We start from the raw sequence: 22,050 nt of genomic DNA, 5'->3' as shown, positions 1-22,050 counted from the left end.
GAGGCTGCAGTGAATTTGCCACTGCACTCCAGCCTGGGTGACAGACAGAGTGAGACCCTGTCTCAAAAAAATAAAAAGTTGGGGGGCTACCTTAGCCCCTTAGTCATGGGGCTGAAAGAAGGCTTCCTTGAGGGGGTGACATTTGCACAGAGACCTGAGGGTTAGGAACCGGCTCTGGGACTATTGGAGGTAAAGATACGCCAGCCAGAAGGAAGAGCAAGAGCAAAAGCCTCATAGCAAGCAGGATTTTGTTGGCTTCCAGAAACCTCAAAGAGGCCAGTGGGAGTAGAGGGAGATGATTAAGGGGGTAACAGGGGCTGCTCCTGGCTGTGCCTTTCGTACCTGGCACACGGCACCCAGCACTGGCTTGCCCTCTCGTGCTATTTCCTCCTCGTCTCATCCTTGCTCATGTAGTGTTTGCAGGGGGCAGCCAATGGCGCTCGGCGGCCCAGGGTGGCTTCCTTTTCCAGGGCCCTGTGTTCCTGCTTCTGAGGCAACGGGGAGGAGGCCCAGCTGCTCCGCCTTATGCTGTTGGGGGTGAGCGGATGGGTAATACGCAGTGGGGGTTGCAGCTGCGATCGTGTGTGTCTGTTCTGAATTATGATGGGCCCAGTGAAAAGGCACTTGGGGGTAAACTGAGGCACTGTGGGTGGACACAGGATGGAGGAGGCATGGAGGGGTGGGGCAGGGGCACACCCTTTAGCAGGAGAGACGTCCTGAGGGCTGACACTCATAGCTGGTGAGGTCTCAGTGCAGGGGTGAGGCGGAAGGGGGCCGCCCATCCTGGCAAGGTGGTCTTGCCTTTGCCCCTGCCAGTAAGTAACCAGGCCCGGGGAAGCACCTAGCTCCCATCTCCTAGAGTGATCCGGATCAGAGGGCAGTGCTGGGCGGAAGAGATAAGCCTCGGGGAGGAGAAGGAAGGAGTAATGTCCCCACCCCTGCCCAAGGGCTCCTAAGAGCAGGAAACAGGGCAGGGATGGAGGACATGCTCCAGGCCACACCTCGAACAGATAGATGCCTTGCATTGTGTCTGAGGCACACAGCAGGCTTGCAAATTTTAAAGAGAGTTGTTTGCGTGCATGGCAAAGTCCGGATTTGAACCCTGGGCTTGTTTCATTTAGCAAAAACGGAAGCAGAGACCCGGAGTCCTTTATAAAAACTTTATTGGAGGGGATGGGTAGAAAACGGGGGTGACGCCCCTGGAGTTGAATAAATAAATAAATAAATAAATAAAGCAATAAACAAGCCCCCCCGTGCGCATCTGGGGGCGTCCCCCGGCCCGCGGGGAGAGGGGACCCGGCTCACGTGGAGGTTAGCTGGATGGCGAAGACCTCGCCCCCGGCAGGTGACTCGGCGGTGTCCCCCGCCTCGGGTCCACCTTCGGCGCCCGTATTCCCGCTGGCGCCGCCGCCCGCGCCGTTAAGACACACGGCCTCGCCCGAGCTCTCGGCCTCCTGCACGTTGTACTCGCCCTTCTTGCAGGCGGTGGACTGTACGTAGAAGGCCAGGCCGGCCCCCGCGGCCAGCAGCGCTGCGCCCCCCGCCGCGCCGCCCACGGCGACCCACAGCCACGGACCTGAGGGGTGGAGACCCTCGCGGAGGGTGGCCAAGCTCGGGAGGCTTCCCCAATCCCCGCCACCGCTGTCCCCTTCCCACAGGCACGAGGTCAGTCCTCATGCCCCAAGGAACTCACAGTCTGGCCTTGGGAGAAAGAAGAGACCCCATTCAACAAGGCTACTCCCAGCACCAGTGCGACCCCGGAACTAACTTACACCGCACATCATCCCCACGGGATATAAACCCGGGACCAGCCAGCCCCCTGGGGACAAGTCAATTCTCCCACTCTCAAAAGGATGAGAGTTGGCAGAATCAGGTCAGTGTCTCTCCACCCCCGAAAGACCCCAGCCCTAGAAGCTATAGGAAATGGGAGGAGGAGATATAGTCGTCCCCCGCCATCTTCTGCCCTTGGTGGCCCTCCAACCCCTCTGCCCCCCAGCGACACAGTGGAGAGTAAGTTGGGTCAAGTCTCCACCACGCACAGTCCACCCCAAGTTAGTAAGTCCCTCCCCACAGCAGTGACAGCCCTGAAGGGTCCCTCCCCTGGAACTCCACCTCCCACTCCCAATCCGCCATCAACAGCCCCGCCCGGTCAGGTGCCCTTGACTTCTACTCTGGCCCACTCTCGTCTCACCTATGGGGACTGAGAGGGAGGCAGAGACGTGGTCAGGGACCCCAAGCCCAGGCGCCCCAAGCCCAGGTCACGTCCCACCCCCGCAGATCCTTCGCCCCGCCCCCAGCTGCCACTTACCGGCCACGCGCACCGTGATGCGCCGCGCGTGGCGCCCGTGCGCGTTGGTGGCTGCGCACTCGTACTCGCCGCCGTGGCTTCCCATGGCACCCGCCACGCTCAGCGTGCTGTTGTTGCTTGACAGGCCGATGTTGAGGGCCCCTGGGGGCGCGCGCCAGCTGATCTGGGCTGGAGGCCACGCCTCCGCGCGGCAGGTCAAGGTGAAGTTCCCGCCTGGCCGCACGCCCCCGGGAGGCGAGGCGGCCAGCTCTGCCACCACGGGCCGGTCTGCAGGGGGACAGGGGGTGAAATGGGGCTTAGCGCCGGCCCAGCGCTAACCAGGTGCCCTCCTTCAGCCCACCACAGAGGTCTGTGACCACCCCTCCTCTGATGGGCAGGCGAGCCCCCTGCCCCCAGTATCGGCTGTTGTCAGGACTAAAATTCTGCGCCCTTCACTGAATGGGAGGAGGTGGAGCCCTGGGCCAGTGTCATTCTGATCCAGAGTTTGAGAGGGGCGCGGGTCCTTTCCCTAAACTTTTCATTATCGACTGGTTTAGGTCGGGATTCCCTGTCCCCCAGAATGGGACTGAGACAGATACCCTGAACTTTCATGGGCTCTGCCACCCCTGCAAGTCGCTTTTCCAGAGACTGTGTCCCTTCCATCCGATGCTGCCTTCACTCACATTCCACCCCCACGGTGACCATCCGGGAGTCTGTGCCGTGCGTATTGGTGGCCACACAGCTATAGGTGCCCGCGTCTTCTCGGGACACGCGCTGCCGCTCGGGCCAGGGCACGCCCTCCCGGGAGCAGCGCACTCCTGGGGAGGGGCGACCCCGGGCGGCGCAGGCCAGCGCGGCAGCCTCAGCCCCCTCTAGCCAGGTCTGGCGACTTGGGCAGGTGGACTCATCCATCTGCGGTGGCGCTGCAAAGCAGCCATGGAGGGTGTCAGGGAGGGGCCCGGACAGTGGGCACCCCTACACCGCGCCCCCGCCCGGGCCCCGCTCACACTCCGCGCTCACGACGACTGTTTTGACCATGGAGCCGTGCCGGTTGGTGGCATTGCAAACGTAGATACCGGGTGCCAGATCACTAGGGGTGCCGGGGGTTCTGGGACTAGGGTCTGGGGGTGCCAGCGGCAGTAGCACTCCCTCACTGGCGCCCCCAGAGCCGACGCACTCCACGCTGGGCTCTGGCTTGCCGTCGACCTCACAGGAAAACAGTCGACCAGATCCTTCCACCCACGTCCAATTGCTGGGGCAGCTCAGTTCCTCAAAACTGGGACCATCTGGGGAGCAGGATTGCAGCAGTTCACACAAGGGACAGGAAGTCCAGCCAGGGTTGTCCCGACAGACGCTGTGCTGCCACTACTCACATTCCACCGTGACAGCCACATTTTTGGCGGCAGAGCCTCGAGCATTGGTGGCTTCACAGCGGTAAGTGCCCGCGTGCTCCCGGGCCACAAGCAGCAGCCCCTCCATGACGGCCCCGGGCTCCCCAGAGCGCACACAGCTCACGTTGGGCGGTGGGACCCCGTGCGCCACACAAATCAGCGAGGCCTCTGTTCCCTCCAGCCAAGTAATGCGCTCGGGGCAGCCCACGCTGTCCAGTGCTGGCGCGTCTGGAGAGGGGAATGTGAGTTGTTAGCTTTGGGGTTTGGGGGCAGTCTAATGTCCCTAGACCCTCTTTCGTGTCCCAGGGCTGCCACGAAGGGTTGGGAAGGCTTTGGTCTACACAGGGGCCGATTCCAGGGAGTGTCGCGCAAGTCTAGTCATGCATCTGTCTTGGGGATCCATGCGCCCGGAAGGCCCTTCCCCAGTTTTCGGCCTAAAAATTGTTAGATTGCCCGGACCGCCCACCTTTCTAAGACTCCGCCGAAACGCCACGCCCCAGCCTATGGACACACCAATTCCTTCCCCTCCATTCTTCGCCAAGATCGTTTCCCAATCCCAGTAACCAGCCCCTTCCCTTTCCCAAAATCCCGCCCAAAGGCACGTCTCATGCCCTAGGCCAGCCACCCCTAGACCCTCAACTAGACAGAGATGCTCCCTGCACACCCCCACTCACATTCCACCGTCAGCATCACGTCCTTGACCGCCTGGCCCTGGACATTGGCCGCTGTGCAGCGGTAAATGCCGGCGAGCGCGCGAGTGACAGGACCCAGCAGCCCCAACGCCAGCACAGCCCCGCCGTCTCGCCGCGCGCAGTGCACCGAGGGCGCTGGGTTTCCGCGGGCCTCGCAGCGCAGCGTCTGTTCTGGGCCCTCGGGCCACGTCCAGCTCCTGGGACAGTCCGAATCATCCAGCCGAGGGGCGTCTGTGGGCAGGGGCGTGGGATGCAGAGAGGCTAGACGGGGACGGTGAGGAATGACCCTCCCTCGACGACACGGCCAGGGACCATGCAGGTCCTTGGAGGTCAGGAGGAGCGGGGCGAGGGGTTAAGACCAACTCACATAGGACGCGAAGCTCAGCGCTCCTGTTCTTGCTCAGGGTCTCGCCGTCCACCTCGAGGGTGGCAGCGCAGAAGAATCCGCGCCTGTCGTCGTCGGCGGTGGCATTTAGCTGTAGCTGGGCAGGCTGCCCCGGGACCTCGGCTGGAATTCCCTCCAGTGTGACCAGGGCTTGGGCTCCGGCTGCGCAGGTTACTGTCACCGTCTTCCCCTCCGGTACGCTGGGCTCGCTCAGGGTCAGGAGGGGCTCTGGGAAGCCTGGAGGCGGAGCACTGGCTGGGGTCCGCTGACCACGCCCCTCCCGCCGGTCAAGGCCCGCCCTTTATTTGCCCAAACCCAGAGCATCACGCCCCGCCTCTCAGGCTCCGCCTCTCCAGCTGTTCAGTCTCTGTGCTCCGTCTGCCCCACCCCTTTGGGGGACTCTCGGGCCACGCCTGTTCCGGAACTGAGGCCCCGCCCACTCTTCGCCCCGCCTTTGCGTTCCTCTGGTCCCACCTCCGAGCCACAGTTGTCTCCACCCCCAACTCCCTCCCCCCTCTCCTTCTTACTGTAAATGGTCAGGTTCTCCCGGGTCTCGCGGCTTTCGCCCCCCAGGGTCACACTGCAGACCAGCTGCTTGGCACCCTCTTGCTCGGCGCTAGCTGTGGCTGTGGCAGTGGCCATTAGTGCGTCCCCCTCCAGGATGACATCGGGACTCAGCCTCTGGTCCCCCAGCGCGAGGTATACCCTGGCCTCTGAGGCCGGAAACAGTCCGTCCAGGGCGCAGGTCACGGGCTTTTCAGAACCTACTTCCAAGAGCCGGGGAGCAGCGAGGCGCGGGGAGTCCGGGGACAGGGCTAGGGGTCGAAGCACCGAGCTTGAGCGAACTTATGTACTGAGCACTCAGTACTTACTAAGCACTTTATATGCACTATTTTATGTTATTATCACCCTCAAGGCACAGAGAGGGAAACAGTTGGTGAGTGTTGAAGGATTAGCATTCAGATGTATCTGTCTCGAAACTTCTTAAAAACCCGCCCGACTCCACTTGGTCCCCATGTCCACCCCACACCTACTCACAGAAGGTTCGGAGCTCTCTGGGGGCCGAGCTGTTTTCAAACAGTCCCAGGCCGTGTGGCCGCAGATCCAGCTCCGCGCGGCACGAGAAATTGGCCCCATGGTCCTCCCTCCGAGCCAGTACAGTGGCTGTGAGCACCGCGCCCCGCGCTCGGGGTGGCTCGCCGGCGAAGCTGCGGCGGATCAGCTCTTGGGTGCCCCGCAGCAGGGTCAGTGTGAGGCTCCCCCGGGGCCCGGCGCCGGGGACCCTACAGCTCAGAGTAAAGTTCTCCCCCACGGGCTGCCACGGAGGCAGTGGCACCAGCTCTACGCGATCTGGCCGCTCTGCAAGGGAGGAACCGCGGCTCTTGGGACGCCGGGCTTAGTGGGACTTGGCGTGGAACCCAGGGGAGCCTGGTCCAAGACCAGAAGGCTTGGAGATCCAGAGGGTGGGGCCTGAAGGGGAGGACCCTGGGACCCGGGGGGTGGGGCCTGGAAGGGAGGGAAAGTAGTAGAGTACGCGCGCGGCCACCCAGAACTCACGGAAAGTGCGAATGAGCCCACGCGCCTGTAGTGTGCGCCGCGCGCAGCGGAAGAAGCAGACGGGCTGGGTCTCCGGCTCGCGGATGTCCACCAGCTGCCGCGCCAACCAGCGCAAACCCCTCTGGGTCCCGTTTCGGCGCAGCGAGGTCTCCAGGCCACCGCGTTCCGGCCGAGGGCAGTTAGTGCTGCAATTCAGCCACAGCGAGCCCCCGCGCTCCACAAGCGCCACGCGGGGCTGCAGATCCGCCCAGAAGGGCTCCTGCGCGACCGCTGCCCAGGGAAACGTGGGCTCAGCCTGGGGAGCCAACTCCCTGAGATCTTAGCGCCCCTACGCCGAGTCAAGCGTTCCCGGGGAACGAACAGAGGCCACAGCCAGGAAAGAACCCAGGAGTCCCGCGTCCTGCCCAGGCCTCGAGTTTGGAGGCGCGCGCTCCCAGAGTCTAAACCTCGAGGGTGTCTCTGGGACGTGGCAGCAGAGAGCCCTGGTCTCCAAGGCGCCGATGAAGCGGTGGGAAAACACGAGGGAAGGGGGGAGACGAAAGGAAAGATGGGGTCTTCGATGCACACAGCAATACCGGGAGAAGGGGACCCCGGGTGGGGGAGGAGGAATGAACCGGTTCTCGAGTTCTGGCACATTGCCGGGAGGGAAGGAGACTGAGGTTGGGCGAGGGCAAAGGAGATATGAGACTGGGTGAAGGATAAGGAAGGACCCTAAACCTGGGTGGGGAACATGGAAAGAGGACGAGGGCCTGGGCCGGTGGAAGGAACCGCGGGAACAGCCGAGGGAGCCGGTTGCCAGGGCTCCCGGTGGAGCGGGAACAGCGCCTCTGAGTCACGGTAGTTGGAGAGATGGAGTCTTCGCGGACCGCGAGTGAAGAAGATGCCAGTCCGTGGACCATGGTGCACAGCAGAGCGGGAGGAGGTACCCGGGGAGGGGACACGAGAGCCACGGGGTCTCCAGGGCGCGGGGTTGGGCGCGGAAGAGCGCCCAGGGTCTCCGAGGGGGTAGGGGCGAGCGAGGAGTCAGGAAGCTGGGTCTTTCGGTGTGTGTTGGGGGCGCGGGGGAGAGGGGAGAGGACCCGGCTCGAGGCGGGGACAGAAGCGTGGGAGCGAGGCGAGGGCGGAGCCGGGAGGGGCACAGGGCCGCTTCCCGGGTCCGGCAGCTCCGCCCCCGCCCTGTCCACCCCGAGCTGGGGCGGGCTCTTACCTGAGAGGCCGAGGAACCCCAGGCCCAGGGCAGCCCAGAGGCCGAGTAGCGCCCGGCGCAGCCCTGGCGAAGGCCCTGGCATCGCCGCCGCGGGGGAAGCGCAGGAGGCGAGGGGAGCGCGAGCGAGGAGCTGGGCTAGAGGACGGCGCGGCGCGGCGCGGCGGGTGGGGTGTGGGGGAGGCAGAGTTGCGCTCAGGGATTGGTTTAACGTTGGTAACTTGGTTTCCAAGGAGGGGGCGGCGGCAGAGGCGGCGGGGGGGCGGCAGGCGAGCGTGCGCTAAGCTCCTGGCCTTGGCGAAGGCAGGCTGGCAGGAGCGAGCGACCCCCAGGGTCTACGCGGCGGCCGACCTGATCGCCCGGAGCCTTCTGGGGGCGACCACGCTCTCCCGCGTCATCCTCAGCCGCGACTCGGAGGTCGGGGGATGCTGGGTTGCCCTTCTCAAACCCCCTCCCCAGCTCTGGTTTGGATGCTATGATAATGAGCTGGACTCCGAGCTCCGCCCCCATCGTTAGCTCCTCCTACCAGCTCCCCTTAGGGCAGGGATTGATTTGGGGGCTTGGAGAGGTTTTGGAAGCACAGGATGGAGAAAGGACAGTTCTAGCGGAGAGCGTGGGGATGCCACCCTCACTGATGCTTCTCCTTTTATACTTGATCTTAGCCAAAAGGCCGAGAAGCGATGATGCTTCTCCTTTTGACCCCGCGGAGCCACACCCCTAATCCCCCTCCCGCTCGGCCCCAGCACGCGACGGAGGGGGCGGGACGAAAGCGCCAGCGAGTTGGGGACACGGGTGCGTGCGCGCAGCGTTCGCGGGCGTCTAAATCAGAATCGGCTCAGCTCGGGGTCTGTATTTACCCAGCGTGCAGCGGGCACGTGTCTACTCGGCATGTGTGAGCGCGAATCCGCCTTCCGCGCCGGCGGGCGGGGCCCTGGATCGCCCCGGCTCTGCTAGGCACCCAGGATGGGCCTGGATTCTGCCTCCACGCGAGACCGAGAGACCGACAATGACGCTTTTAACCCCGCATCCGGGCGCCCAGGCTTTGACACCCGCCGCATGTGCCCACCTGGTCTGGTGACTACAAGGACATTGCCAGGACGCAAGTCTGTGGCATTCCATGTGGATCATCTGATTACCCCTTCCCGCTGTCACTATATGGACACCTCTTCTGCGAATCCATGTCCCTCTGTATGTCCGTGTGACCCACATGTGTGGTCTCACCCCCAGCGTTAATGGTGAACTCTGGCTACACGCACGGTTGGGTTGATTTCCAGGGAAGCACCAGGTCTAACCTGGAGGTGGGGTTAGGACGGGAAACTTAGCATCCAATCAGAGCTGCTGCGTGGGAGCGGCAGAGCCAATCAGGAAAAGCCATACCATGAACCCGCCCCCCTCCCCCCCTACTCCCGCCCGTGGCCCTCCCCAGCCCTTGCTTAGCCCGTCTGCACCCCTTGGGTAATGCCAGCAGGAGAGGTTTTTCCTACGCCAGCTGGAAGTGCAGGACTGGGGATCCAGGACCCCAGTGGGCCCTGAGTGAGAAAACCTCAGCTGCCCTCAGGGAGACAAGGAACTTGGAGAAAGTGACTAGCAGGGGGGCCAAAAAAGGAGACCACTTCCTGCCAGCAGATGCAGTAATGGGGACCCTGAGGCCTTGAGACAAAGGTTGGCTGAGGAAAGCTTTATTGATCCGGGAGGGTTCCCCGCATTGTTCCAGATTCTTCTTTTCCCCTGTTCAGCCGGCATAGAACGCCCCCTCTACGCCCGAGACGAGACCGAATCGCTAGGCACCTGCGCAGGTAGGCAGCCCCCACGGCGACAAGGATGACCACAAGCACTGCGATGGAAGTGAAGGCCAAGGCTTTGGACGCGGGGCTCCAAGCTGGGAGCAGGAGGTGAGAGTTAGGGACGGAGCACGTGGAGGCCTGATGACTCGCGTGGAGCTCACGCTTGCTCTGTCTGTGCGCCCTCCTAGGGTCATAACCCTGTCTCCCCCCACTCCGTCCCCAAGTCTCGAGGGTTACAAGGGGGCCTCACCGAGCGTCAGCGTAATGGGTGCTGAGCTGCTGCCAACCACCAGGCCGTCGAGATTGAGGCGCGCGAGGCAGGTCACAGGCTGCCCGAAGTCGCGGAGTCCGGCGTGAAACGCGTGGGTCAGCGTCACGTTGGCCGGATCCAGGCCAGTGAAGCGCTCCAGGCTTTCAGAATAGATGACCCGGCCGCCGCGCCTCAGGGTCACCACCAAGAAGCCCACGGGGAACACGCGCATCACGTGACAGCGCAGAGTATACATGCCACCCTCTAAGACCGGAGGCTCCAGTATGACGCTGTGCGGTGCTTCTAAGGCAAGAGGGAGCCCCTGAGTCAGGTCCTCGGGCGCCCCCTAGACCGACTATCAGCTACGCCCCGCTCCTCCGGACCCCTCCCCCCTCCCCCCGGCCGGGGCTGAGCCCTGTCCCTCACTGTAGGTGATGATCCTGGCGGTGGCCCCGCGCGTTTCTCCTGCGCAGGTGACGAAGCAGCGCACGTCGGAGCTCCAGGCCCTCACGTCGAGCAGCTGGTAAGATACCCAACCCGGCCCACTGAACGTCTCGCCCCGCCGCAGCTGGGTGTGGAGGCTGGAATTCGGCGGCAGGGGGCAGCTGTTGCTGCAGTTGAGCCACACTGAGACCCCCGGCCGCACGGCCACGGACTGCGGGCTTATGCGCACCCAGAATGACGCTGAGGTCCCAGAGGGTGCGGGAGGGCTGTCCCTGCGGCCTTGTGACCGCCTAGCCCGGCGCCCCTGTACTGTCCCACTTCCCCAGTATGCGGCCGCCAACAAAAGCAGCAGCGACAGGGGGAACACAGACCCCATGGCAAAGAGCCGGGACTGAGGGGCCCCACGCCAGAGAGCGGGAGCTGGCTTCGGAGATAAGAAGGCCCTGAGCGCCGCCTCCTCCACCCCGCCCCCAGACAGAAGGGAGGCCCCTGAGGGCCCAGGAGCCTTGCAAACAATACTGCCTTCCTTTAGCTCCACAGTGGGATTCCAGACCCCGTTGTAAGCCAAAGAGCATCGCCTTTTTCTGGAGATGAGACTTTAGTTTTCACTAGAGTCCCAAAAGGTCATAAAAACCCCCAGATTTGGACCAGAGCCTCAGCGTTTGGCCTTGAACCCACATCCTTTTCTTGGGGGAGGAAGTGGGAGGACAGGGCTGCCGCATAGCTGTTTAGAAAGGGCTCCAGCTGGACACGACACCTCCCCTCCATTCACACAAGTCTGAGAGGATGACAAAGCTTTATTAGCACAGAGGAGAGGCTTCCAGAGGTGGCTGGGAGGGGGTCCTGTAAGGCCTCAGCCCCTCCCCCAACTGCTTGCAGGGCCCTGGTCGCTCCAGGAATTTGGAGCTGCCGAGCATTCTGTTCCCTTGTGGTTCCACTGAGACGGAAACAGGTGGGACAAGGCGACACACAGGGGTTGGACACAGTTTCATGGCAGTCCATGGTTTAGCTGTCAAGGCACCCATGTGTCTTCCGACAGACTCAGATCACCCATGTTTGGGCATGGCCGTTGTGAACACTGGCAGAGACACATGTGGGTGGGGAGGTGACTAACAAAGGTCAGTGTCAGTGCTGGGGGTGGGGTGGGTGGGTAAGGACTCACTGGGTGGTCCCTGAGCATGTAACCATTGCTAGTCCCTGTAGTGCCTTTGTGCCAGATAGAAAAATCACCCTTCCCGGAGAAAGGTGATTATGGACCTTTGAAGGACAATGAAGTGTGAAACTGATCTTTTTGTGCAGTGCACAGCCTGTACAACTGTCCCTGGAGGCCCTGAATGAGATTAGACTGGGAGCTCCGTGAAGGCAGGAACCTCTATATTCAACTTGTTCATCGTCTTAGCCTACACAAAAGGCATTCAATAAATAGCTGGTAAAATCACAAATGAATAAATATGTCATCATCGAGAGTTGAGGACAGTTAGTCTACAGCAGTGCCAGAGCTGACATCTGTCAGAGGAAGTATGGGCATTTGTGTTTCGATGCTGCACGTGTCTGTGCAGGGCCACTTCTTCCTTGAGGCTGTGAGGCCTCGGTGCACACAGCAGGCCGTGAGTTTCAGTATTTCCCTGCTATGTGTCCCCATGTTGGGGGTATGTGTCTTTTATCACTCCCACTGTGGCCAGGTTAGACTTTGGTATTCCTCACAATCATGGCTAGAGTCTCGCCCCCTCCTCTTGGCTCGGTCCTGGGGCTACAGGTCAGGCATGAGGCCTGAAGGTGCTATGACCCCAAATGCCATCTGCATCTGACTGAGGCTGCTGTCCTGTCCTCTGGCATCCTGGAGCAGTGGAGGTAGCCGAATGGCATATGTCCAACACTCTGTTCACCACGCGGGGGGCCGAGGAGGAGCCCCTGTCCTGGGCGGGGCTCAGGGCGGCGTGGCTTGTGTGTTCAGCTTCATGGTGGTCGCCTTCTGAGCCTTTTGTAGCTTGTATTTCTTGATCTTCCGCTGGTGGTTATAGATGTAAGCCGCGGACGCCACAGCACCCACGGTGGCTAAGATTGTCACCACAACGATGACCACTATATTCTGGTGGTCTGAGTCTGTCGGGAAGACACAAGGGGTGGTGAGGACAGAGCCAGGCTCCCTGCCCCTACCCCACCCAGCCCTGCACACTGGCACACTCACAAGTCACTGTCACGGACACCTCCCGGGTGAGCTCCCCACGACTGCTGATGGCCCGGCAGACGTAGGTGCCCGAAAGATTCCGTGTGACATAACTCAGGTTGCCGATGGGCAGCAAAGCCCCATCCTTTTCCCGGGAACAGTTCAGGTGGGGGGACGGGTTCCCCCGGGCCTGGCATCTCAGAGTCTGCTGGGAGCCTTCTTTCCACGTCCAGTTTCCCGGGCAGTCCCTCTCATCCAGCCAGGGGCCGTCTGAAGAGACACAAGATGACGGATTGAGGTCAGGGACCAGGACACCCCTCCCCATCTAGGACTGAAGGACTTAGGTAGGAAAATGGGGAGGGGGCTCCCTAAGGAACAGGGCTTGAAGGACGAAAGCTTATGGGACTTCAGAGATTGGGCCTCAGAGGACAGGGGTCATTGTCTCGCAGCCCCACTCACACAGGACACGGAGCTCCCGGGTCCGGTTCTTCTGCAGCACCTGCCCGGCCACCTCCAGGGCAGCAGAGCAGGAGAAGCGGCGGCCGTTGTCCTCAGCGCTGGCGTTCAACAAGAATTGGGCCAGCGGGCCTGGTGGCCCCGCTGGAACCCCACTGAGCGTCACCACGGCTTCAGCTTGGGCCTGGCACTCCACGATCACCTCCGTCCCTTCTGAAACCTCTGGCTTGCTCAGAGTCAGGGTGGGCTCTGGGAAGCCTGGGGGCGGGGCACACAGTGAGCCACGCCCCGTACATGCCCCGCCCATGTGGAAGCCCCGCCCCCTGGGAAGCCCCGCCTCTGCCCCTTCTTACTGTAGACGGTCACGCTCTGGCGAGTCTCCCGGCTCTGGTTCCCCAGCATCACCGCGCACGTCAGCTGGTGGGAGCCCTCCTCCTCTGCCTTCGCCTCGAGCGGGGCCTTGGCCGAGAGGGAGTCCCTGTGGTACGTGATCGTGGGATCCAGCCTCCGGTCCCCCAGTGCCAGGTGAACCTGGGCCTCTGAGACTGGGAACAGCCCGTCCAGAAAGCAGACCACGGTCCCCTGCGTGCCCATCTCCAGGACCCAGGGGCTGTCAAGTTGCGGGCCAGTCGACGGCAGGACTAGGGACAGAAAGTGGGTGTGAGCAGATGGGGGCGGACGTCCTGAAGCCCTTTCCTGAGCCGTTTTCATTTCATTCCCCCACCCGAGACATCCTCTTCCCGGGAGACTCGGTCATCCCTGTCCCAAGACACAGGCACCCTTAGCTGGAGTCACAGCCTTCTCGGAAGATTCTGCGGCCATGGGCACCCCATTGCAGGGCACCCCACCCTCGCCCTGCTGGCCCCCCAGTGCCTCACCGAAAGTTCGGAGCTGATGGGGGGCTGAGGTGTTCTCGAATAGTCCCAGCCCTAGGGGCCGCAGATCCAGTTCTGCGCGGCAGGAGAAATTCAGTCCATGGTCGCTTCTGGCCACCGGCACGGTGGCCGTGACCTCGGCGGGCTCCCCCACCACCGGCTGCCGGTTCAGCTCCTCCTCCCCACGGAGAAACACCACGGTGAGGTTGGACCGAGGCGCCCCTCCAGTCACCTGGCAGTGCAGGGTGAGGTTCTCGCCAACAGGCTGCCACGGGGGCAGGGGTGCCAGCTCCACCTGATCCGGGCACCCTGCAGGGAAACAGAGCGGGGCGTGTCCCTGTGAGCCGGACCGCACTGCCGGGCCACAGACTGGTCACACCTGCCAGGAAGCTCTACGACTTCGCTTCCCCATCTCCCCAAAACACACCCTTCCACCTAAGCAGACAGGAATGTCAAGAGCTTTGGGGAAACTGGTGAGAAAGCCCCAAGTGTTTGCAACCGGGACCAAAAAATTCATTCAGGGCAGCAGTTTCTTGCTTTTTTTTTCTTTTTTTCCTTTGTTCCTTCCTTTCTTTCCTTCCTTTTCTTTCTCTCTCTCCCTCCCTTCCTTTCTTTCTTCTTTTTTTGTTTTTATTTTTGTTGTTGTTGTTTTTTTGTTTTGTTTTGTTTTCAGAGACAGAGTCTCACTCTGCTCTGTCACCCAGGCTGGAGCGCAGTGGCTGGATCATAGCTCCCTGCAGCCTTGAACCCCTGGCCTCAAGCGATCCTCCTGCCTCAGCCTCCCAAAGTGCTGGGGCTACAGGCCTGAGCCACCATGTCTGGCCCCCCATCTTAGAATGGAAAGTGGAAAAGAACTTCAAACTCTATCACCAGGAGTCTGGTCAAATAAATCTAATAAATTTCAGCAGCCCAGTCCACTAGACATTGTTTTAAAAAGACCCTTCTTGGCCGGGCGCAGTGGCTCAGGCCTGTAATCCTAGCACTCTGGGAGGCCGAGGTGGGAGGATCACTTGAGCTCAGGAGTTTGAGACCAGCTTGAGCAATAGCAAAACACATTCTCTACTAAAAATAGAAAAATTAGCTGGACATCGCGGCCGTCATGGTGCACACCTGTAGTCCCAGGTAACCCAGGAGGCTGAGGCAGAAGGATTGATCAATTGAGCCTAGGAGTTTGAGGTTACAGTGAGCTATGATCATGCCACTGCACTCCAGGCTGGGCAACAGAGCAAGACCCTATCTCTAAATAAAATAAAAAATTAAAATGGTGCTATTAGAGGTAGGACTATTATTAATCCACTTCACAGGTTGAATCACTATAAATGGACAGGAGGTTTCATTTTTAGGGTGATGGAAATGTTTCAAAATTAGATTGTGGTCATGGTTGCACAATTCTATAAATACACTAAAAAAATCACTGAATGGTATACTTAAAAAGGATGAATTTTATAGCATATAAATCATATCTCAAGAAAACTGTTGGCTGGGTGCAGTGGCTCACACCTGTAATCCCAGCACTTTGGGAGGCCGAGGGAGGATTGCTTGAGGTCAGGAGTTTGAGGCTGCAGTGAGCTATGATGTCGCCACTGCACTCTAGCCCTGGGGACAGAGGAAGACTCTGTCTCATAAAAAAAAAAATAAAAAATAAAAAAAGCTGTTAAAAAGTATAATAAGGTCAAGAAAACCCTAAGGCATCAATTCTTACCTCTAACCACCTGCTATAAACCTTCAGGTGCAGAACTCGAGGTGTTGCCAACCCCCAAAGGAAACTCAGCAATTGCCTGAGCCCAGCTCCCGGCCTTGAGGGCCAGCAACTGGGGGCAGGGAGTCTGTCCTGCCCCTACCTGTCCTTGACTCTGATCTAAAGTCCTTTACAAAATCCTGGTCATTCCGCTCTTCAAATATTTGTATACCTCTCTCTTCTTGGATACAGTTACTCTCCACAACATGGGCAGTGTGGATAAAGCCTGCAGCCAACGGCTCTCTGGTTTCCTGTAAGTCCAGCCTTCTGCTATCGAATGCCTATCTTTACGAACTCCTACACATCCTTCGAAGCCCAACTAGTGATCACCTCCTCTGGGAATTATATCTCTAACCTTTCTGGAGAAGGCTCAGCTATTCGTCATCTTGACACCAGGGGTGGCGCAAGACCAAGCTAGAGTCATGTCTCCTAGGTGACCCTTAGGCCCTTACCTTTCACCCCCTTGCTACTGTGTGGGACATCCATGGTCACAGAGGGAGAAATGTGGCAGAGCCAGGCCTCAGAGCTAGAGCACTGGGCAGAGATGCAGACAGTCCTTCAAAGAGCTTTCCCTGGGGTTTCAGAGGTCACTGAGAACATTTGGGGACCTCCCTCACTTGGGAGGACAATGGCCAGCAACTGCTCAAACATCCTCCAGATCAGAAGCAAAGCTGCTATTTTCCCAAAGGCTGCCTTTGCCCCAGCATCATGACAGTGGGTCGTCCTTTCTGCCTCACTGAATCATTACACCCCTCGGAGGGGGTTGCACGTGACAGCAGAGGACAGCAAGTAACCACGTCCCCCAGGTCACCCAGCTATGGAGGGACATGCTGGGACTTGGAATCCAAGGCTAATTCCAAAGCCACTTGACCAGTTCTCTTCCGTTTTTCTTCCTTGTTTTTTCTTTCGTTTCATTTTCCTTTGGATTATATTTATTTATTTATTTTTTGCCTTGGCAACTCATTCTCACTGTTCAAAATCCCAAGGTAGGAAAGGGTCCAACAGAGAAAATTCTGCACTCCCCAGCCCTCTCTCAGAGCCTCTCTCCTCACAGCCAATTAATATTGTCATTTCTTGAATGTCCTTTTAAGGCTCTTTTATGCATAAATACAGCCTCTCCCTCCTTCCTCCCTGCCGCTCCCTAACTTGAGAGTGGCATGCCACACATATTCGGCATAACTTTCTTTCTTTGCAAATTTCTAGTACACCTTGGAGCTCACTCGTTCTTTTGCACAGTTGCATACTATTCCTCGGTACAGCCAAACCACAGTTTCTCTCCCTGGGCCTCCACATTTGAGGTTTGCAAACGTTTGCCCCTCGAACAAAGCTGTAGTGGGAGGGTCACTTGAGCCCGGGAGTTCAAGGTTGCAGTGAGCTATGATCATGCCAACGCCCTCATGACCAGACAGCAGAGCAAGACCCTCTCTCCAAAACACAAAACAAAACAAAAAACAGCTTCAGTAACTAACCCCAGGTCTCCACCAGTTCCCTCATGGGCAGGGCCACATGTAGCCCTGTCCTAGGACTGCCCAAGTCCCCTCGGCCTGGCCAACACAGCTGCTATCAATTCTTTGGATCATTGCCAATATGCAAAAAAATGCCATCTCAGGGCTAGCTTTAATTTGCATTTTTTTTTTTTTAATAGAGATGGAGTTGGCTGGGGCGCAGTGGCTCACGCCTGTAATCCTAGCACTCCGGGAGGCCGAGGCAGGTGGATCATCTGAGCTCAGGGGTTCGAGACCAGTCCGAGCAAGAGTGAGACCCCGTCTCTACTAAAAATAGAAAGAAATTAGCTGGACAATTAAAAAAATATATATATAAAAAATTAGCCAGGCATGGTGACGCATGCCTGTAGTCCCAGCTACTGGGGAGGCTGAGGCAGGAGGATCGCTTGAGCCCAGGAGTTTGAGGTTGCTGTGAGCTAGGCTGACGCCACGGCACTCTAGCCCGGGCAACACAGTGAGACTCTGTCTCAAAAAAAAAAAAAAAAATATAGAGATGGGGGTCTCACGATGCTGCCCAGGCTGGATTTGAACTCCTGGACTCAAGCCATCCTCCCAGCCCAGGCTCCTGGGAACACAGGCATGGCTTAATCTGTATCTTTTTTCAAAGTGTCGTTACCAGGGGCTTGTCATGTGTTTAAAGAATGAGGCGGAGAGAGCTGGCATTCTCAGATGTGCTAAATTTCTGTGGATGCTCTAAATGCATGCATAGAGGTTCACCAAGGGACTTCCAAATGACAACGGGACTTTCCAAGGATGTCCCCACATGCTCTTCGGTGAGCCCCTCCCTGGCCCCACCACCAAGCGACAAAGACTCTCCCAGCCTGCTGGAGTTGGCCCTGTAGGTCTCCCCCACCCAGTCTGCCTGGTCCAGCCCCCTGGGCCCTGCCACTCACAGTAAACGGTGAGTGAGGCTGAAGCCATTGTCTGGTGACCGTCGCAGACTGAAAAGCATATCAGATTGCTGTCTTGATGCACGCTGCTCAGTTCATAGGCCCTCCAGTTGTTTCCACGGGCCACCTCTGTTTTAGCCAAGTCGGTCTCCAGGCCTAAGGTGGCCTGCTGGTCACAGGAGGAGCTGCAGTTGACTTGTACCGATCCTCCTCGGGGCAGCGTGGCCTTTTGGGGGAAGACAAACGTTTGTGCACCTCCAGGTCCTGGAACAGAAAGGCGAAGAGGGGACAGGCGTTACAAATCATGTTCATCGACATAACATGACAGTGTGCCCAGCCTGCGCTGGGGGCTGGGGACACAGGCTCGAACAAGACAAAACGCTCTGCCTTCCGTGTGGGAGATGGAAGCATTTCATGAACAAACAAGATAATTAAGAACTGATGTTAATATGAGATATGAAGAAAACAAAATAGGGCGATAGAATGGAGAGTGCCTTGGGGGCAGGGCGATGTCTCAGCAGAGATCTGAGTGCCCAGAAAGGCCTGGCGAACCAGAGGAAAGGGAAGTGGATGCCCAGCAAAAGCAATAGCAAGTGCAAAGGTCCTGGGGCAGGGTGGAATGAGTTTGGGAAGGTCACATGGGCACTGTAGTCCATGCTAACAATATTTTCTTTATTCTGAGGGCAATAGGGAGCCCAAGGAAGGATTTTAGCAGAGTCAGTTTTAATGTGAAGTCAGGCCAAGCCTGGTGGCTCACGCCTGTAATCCCAGCACTTTGGGAGGCCAAGGTGGGAGGATTGCTTGAGGCCAGGAGTTCCAGACCAGCCTGGGCCACATAGCAAGACCCTGTCTCTACAAAAATATATTTTTTAAATTTTTTTAAATTAAAAATCAGCTGAGCATGGTGGCACATGCCTGTAGTCCAAGCTACTCAGGAGGCTGAGGTGGGAGGATCGCTTGAGCCAAGGAGTTGGAGGCTGCAGTGAGCTATCATGATGCCACTGCACTCCAGCCTGGGTGACGGAGTAAGACCCTGCCTCCAACACAAAGAAAACTCCACTCAAAACGCAAACCAAAACATGAAGTCAGAGCCCTCCTCCCTCCCAAGAGGCCAGGCGGAGGGGGCCAGCCCTCCAGTAATCATCCTGGCTCCTCATTCCCTTGGACAAGTACTTTCCCCTCTCTAGGCCTCAATTTTCCCATCTGTAAAATGGGCGACTATAGTCACCCCCACCTCCTGCTAATGAAAATAACTCAGCACAGGGCAGGTAGCAAGTGGCTACCTTGCACTTAAGAACAGGTAAGAAAGAAGGGGCTTGTTCTGATTAGATCTGTCAGACTCTGGTGCCTCCAAAGCTGAAAAAAAAGTCTATCTGAGCCCAGGCCTCCTAGCCTCCCCTTAAAGATTCCTGTCCTCAGATTTGCTCTATCTGGGGCGGAGGTGTGTGAGAACATCAGCTCTGTAAGTTCTCCAAGGGGGATTCTGGAATTATTCCCATTTCACAGAGGGAAGCAGTGAGGCCAGGAGAGGGGCGATAACTTGGGTAGAAAGCAGTGGATAGCAGTGGAGTCCGCATCCGAGTCCGGATCAGAACCCTTTGTAGAGCTGTTAACCAAGGTGTCCGTTCCCCTGTCCTGCTTCCCCAAAGTGACCATCTCTAGCGACCCTCTGCCCTGCTTGCCGCTTCCCTAGCTGGGCTGGAGTTGGGGGAGGGGAGTGCTGGGGCGTCCTTCTCAGGTCTCGGCCCCCGGGTAAGTCAGCCCTGGAATTCCCCCAGTAGAAGCAGCCCAGGACTTCCCCAGGGGCAGAGGATGAGGAACAGAATATGTCTTTGGGGTGGGGTGTCCTCCAGCCTACTTGGCTGGGAGGGGAGGGGAGAGAGAGGGAGGGAGGGTAAGTCCCTAAACCATCTGACCGCGTCCTGGAGCCAGACCAGGTGGCCGCTGTCGCGTTCCCCATTTTACAGCTAGGGAAACTGAGGTTCAAGAAGGCGCAGTCTATAGCCCGAGCCCACAGGTAGAGGACTTGAACCCTCGGCTGTTGTTGGGCTGTTGATTGAATTCCAATCGCCAGCTCTAGCCCCACCTCCCCCTAAACAGCTACTCCGGGGAGCTGGTCCTCTCGCGGCGCCCAGGGCGCAGCGGGGATCCGGGGAGCTGGCCCGAGGGCGCCCACCCCACCCCGACTCACCTGGGAGCAGAGCTCCGAGCAGGGCCAGGAGCGCAGGCAGGGCGGGCAGGGCGTCACCGGGAGCCATAGCGGGCCGAGGCAGGGCCAGGGCGACAGCAGCGAAAGGCAGATGTGCGCGGCGCGACTGGGGCACAGAGGAGCGCGCGGGTCCCTTTATAGTCTTTAGCCAGGGGGGTAGGGGGGCGGGGCCGCTTTCCCGGAAATCTCGAGCCTTCCCCTCCGGAACGAGGGCCTTTCCGGACCAAAGTGTGCCTGGCCCGAGCCCGGTCATCCTCCTTCGCCCACCGCTTGGGCGCCCCCGGAATTTCCCAACTGAAGCAATGGGGTGGCTGTGGCCGCAGCAGCGGGACGGCGACTCCGGGGGTTGTCCGGACCCCCACGCGTCCCATCCCTGGGCTGGGCTGAGCTTGACTCGCTGTTTACACTTCAATAAGCGCTTTATTGAATACTGCCCACTACCCTGGACAAGGACGGACTGTTATTGTGCCCATTTCGCAGAGTGGTAAACTGAGGCTCCGAGCTGAGCAGCGATCCGAACTCACGTTTTAACTCCCCAGCTCACGCGGGCCTCTTTAATCGAGGGGACGAGCCCCTCGCTTGGGTAGGGGGCCCAGGAATCCTCCTGGGGCTCCCTCCGAGGGGCATGTCCCCGGCCAGCTGACACAGACTTCCCGAGAAGCGCCAGAACAGGCCCAGGCACCTCCTCGGCGCCCAGGAGCCGTGGGAGTGAGGATGCGCGGCCGCATCACGTCCGGGGGAATCAGCCTTCTTCCCCCTGCCACCCATGGGTGCTCCCGCCCCCGCGGTCTCCTCGCTTCCCCTTTTGGCCTTGGCGGCGGGGGGCGTCTTTACAGCTCCCAGAAAAAGGAAGGAAGCCACGTGGTCCCGACGCGCTGAGCCTGTTCTGCTGGTGTCTCAAGCAAGCTCTGCGGGGAAACTGAGGCAGCAGCTCAGACCTGAACGAGGAAGGGGAGACGGGGCGCTCGAACCCCTGCCCTCCGCGAGCGGCACCCGAAACTCGGACTCGGGGGGTCTGCGCTGAGTATGTGCGGGGGTTTGGCCACCGCCTGCGCGTGGGACAAGATTCGTCCGTCATCCCCTACGGGGAGGCCGGGACTCCGAGCACCGCGCCGCGCCGCCTAAGGCTTCCTGTTATGGGGCGCGTTTGGCGTCGCCATGGAGACCTCGCAGCGGCCAAACAGGTCGCGCCCCAGAAGGGGACAGGAAGGGTCCTGGGGGCGCGCGGGCCCTTCCTCCGGGGCAAGGGGGCTGAGAGTCACCCGCCGTCCAGAAACGCGTCCCTCCCCCCGCCCCGGTCATTCCTAAGGAATTTCCACGGGGATCTTTTTCTTGGGGGTGGTGGCTGCAGGGACTGGATTCCCGCCCCGGAACGGCCTGGGCAAAGTCACGGAGTGGAGCGGGGATGTCCCGCCCGGTTATTTTCGGGCGATTTTTCTCCGGCTCGTCTTACCCGGGTCTGTGGCTCCGGCCCGAGGTGCGCGGGTGGCGAGCTCCCCCGCGCGGCCAAAGCGCCAATTGCAGCCACAACAAAACAAAACAAAACAAAACAAGGAAACGTCCTTTTCTCAACACGAGGCGCAGTATTTATTAAGCACCTACTGTGTGCCAGGCATCCTTCCAGGTGCTGGGGACACAGCAATGAACAAAATAGACAAAACTCCTTGCCATCGTTTAGGGGTCGTCTTAATAAGGGCGACAGACAAGAAACAAAAATAAAATATATGGAGTGTTAGTTTGTGATTAGTGCTAAGGAGAAAAAATAGAGCAGGGAAGGGGATTATGAAATGAGAGGGTTAACGAATAACCCGTTTTGTTTTTTTTTACGGTAGAAACGGCCTTTATTGGTTGCAAGGCGAAGTGTAAGGGGAGGGGATAGGGCAGCTCCCGCTCCTGGGGAGGCGTCTGTAGTCTCTGCTGCCGCCCTCGGAAAGACCAATGAATAACCCTTTTTTCCTGATTTTTATTTCTTTTTCGTTTAGAGACAGGGTGGTCTCGCTCTGTCACCCAGGCTGGAGTGCAGTGGCGTGATCATAGCTCACTGCAGCCTCAAACTCCTGGGCTCCAACGATCCTCCTGCCTCAGCCTCCAGAATAGCTGGGACTACAGGCGTGCGCCACCACGCCTGGCTAATTTTTTAAAAAATCTTTTTATAGAGATGGGGTCTCGCTATGCTGCCCAGGCTGATCTTGAATTCCTGGTCTCAAGGGATCCTC

General features: G+C 59.1%; 3 protein-coding genes across 3 annotated transcripts; all 3 read right to left on the bottom strand.

The window, feature by feature from the left end:
* Positions 1-1,146: 1,146 nt before the first annotated feature.
* ICAM5 (intercellular adhesion molecule 5, telencephalin) lies at positions 1,147-7,659 on the bottom strand. The gene is made up of 11 exons (XM_012641280.1): positions 7,520-7,659; positions 6,313-6,582; positions 5,794-6,114; positions 5,283-5,570; positions 4,738-4,992; positions 4,353-4,601; positions 3,661-3,906; positions 3,295-3,573; positions 2,971-3,210; positions 2,309-2,575; positions 1,147-1,576 (listed from the first exon to the last, which is right to left on the bottom strand). Exons 1-11 carry the CDS (start codon positions 7,599-7,601, stop codon positions 1,302-1,304), a joined length of 2,772 nt encoding a protein of 923 aa, XP_012496734.1. The 5' UTR covers positions 7,602-7,659; the 3' UTR covers positions 1,147-1,301.
* Positions 7,660-9,533: 1,874 nt separating this feature from the next.
* On the bottom strand, positions 9,534-10,370 carry ICAM4 (intercellular adhesion molecule 4 (Landsteiner-Wiener blood group)). Its single transcript, XM_012641335.1, has 2 exons — positions 9,977-10,370; positions 9,534-9,853 (listed from the first exon to the last, which is right to left on the bottom strand). The coding sequence occupies exons 1-2, from the start codon at positions 10,368-10,370 to the stop codon at positions 9,534-9,536; spliced, it is 714 nt and encodes a 237-aa protein (XP_012496789.1).
* Positions 10,371-10,815: 445 nt separating this feature from the next.
* On the bottom strand, positions 10,816-19,926 carry ICAM1 (intercellular adhesion molecule 1). Its single transcript, XM_012641311.1, has 7 exons — positions 19,817-19,926; positions 17,629-17,889; positions 13,496-13,801; positions 12,971-13,258; positions 12,621-12,875; positions 12,183-12,431; positions 10,816-12,097 (listed from the first exon to the last, which is right to left on the bottom strand). Exons 1-7 carry the CDS (start codon positions 19,881-19,883, stop codon positions 11,922-11,924), a joined length of 1,602 nt encoding a protein of 533 aa, XP_012496765.1. The 5' UTR covers positions 19,884-19,926; the 3' UTR covers positions 10,816-11,921.
* Between the last annotated feature and the right edge of the window lie 2,124 nt (positions 19,927-22,050).

Source organism: Propithecus coquereli, unplaced genomic scaffold, assembly GCF_000956105.1.
Source record: "Propithecus coquereli isolate 6110/MARCELLA unplaced genomic scaffold, Pcoq_1.0 Scaffold164, whole genome shotgun sequence".
Lineage (NCBI taxonomy): Eukaryota > Metazoa > Chordata > Mammalia > Primates > Indriidae > Propithecus > Propithecus coquereli.
The sequence above is the reverse complement of the archived record's forward strand: the minus strand, read 5'-3'. Positions and strand labels throughout refer to the sequence as shown.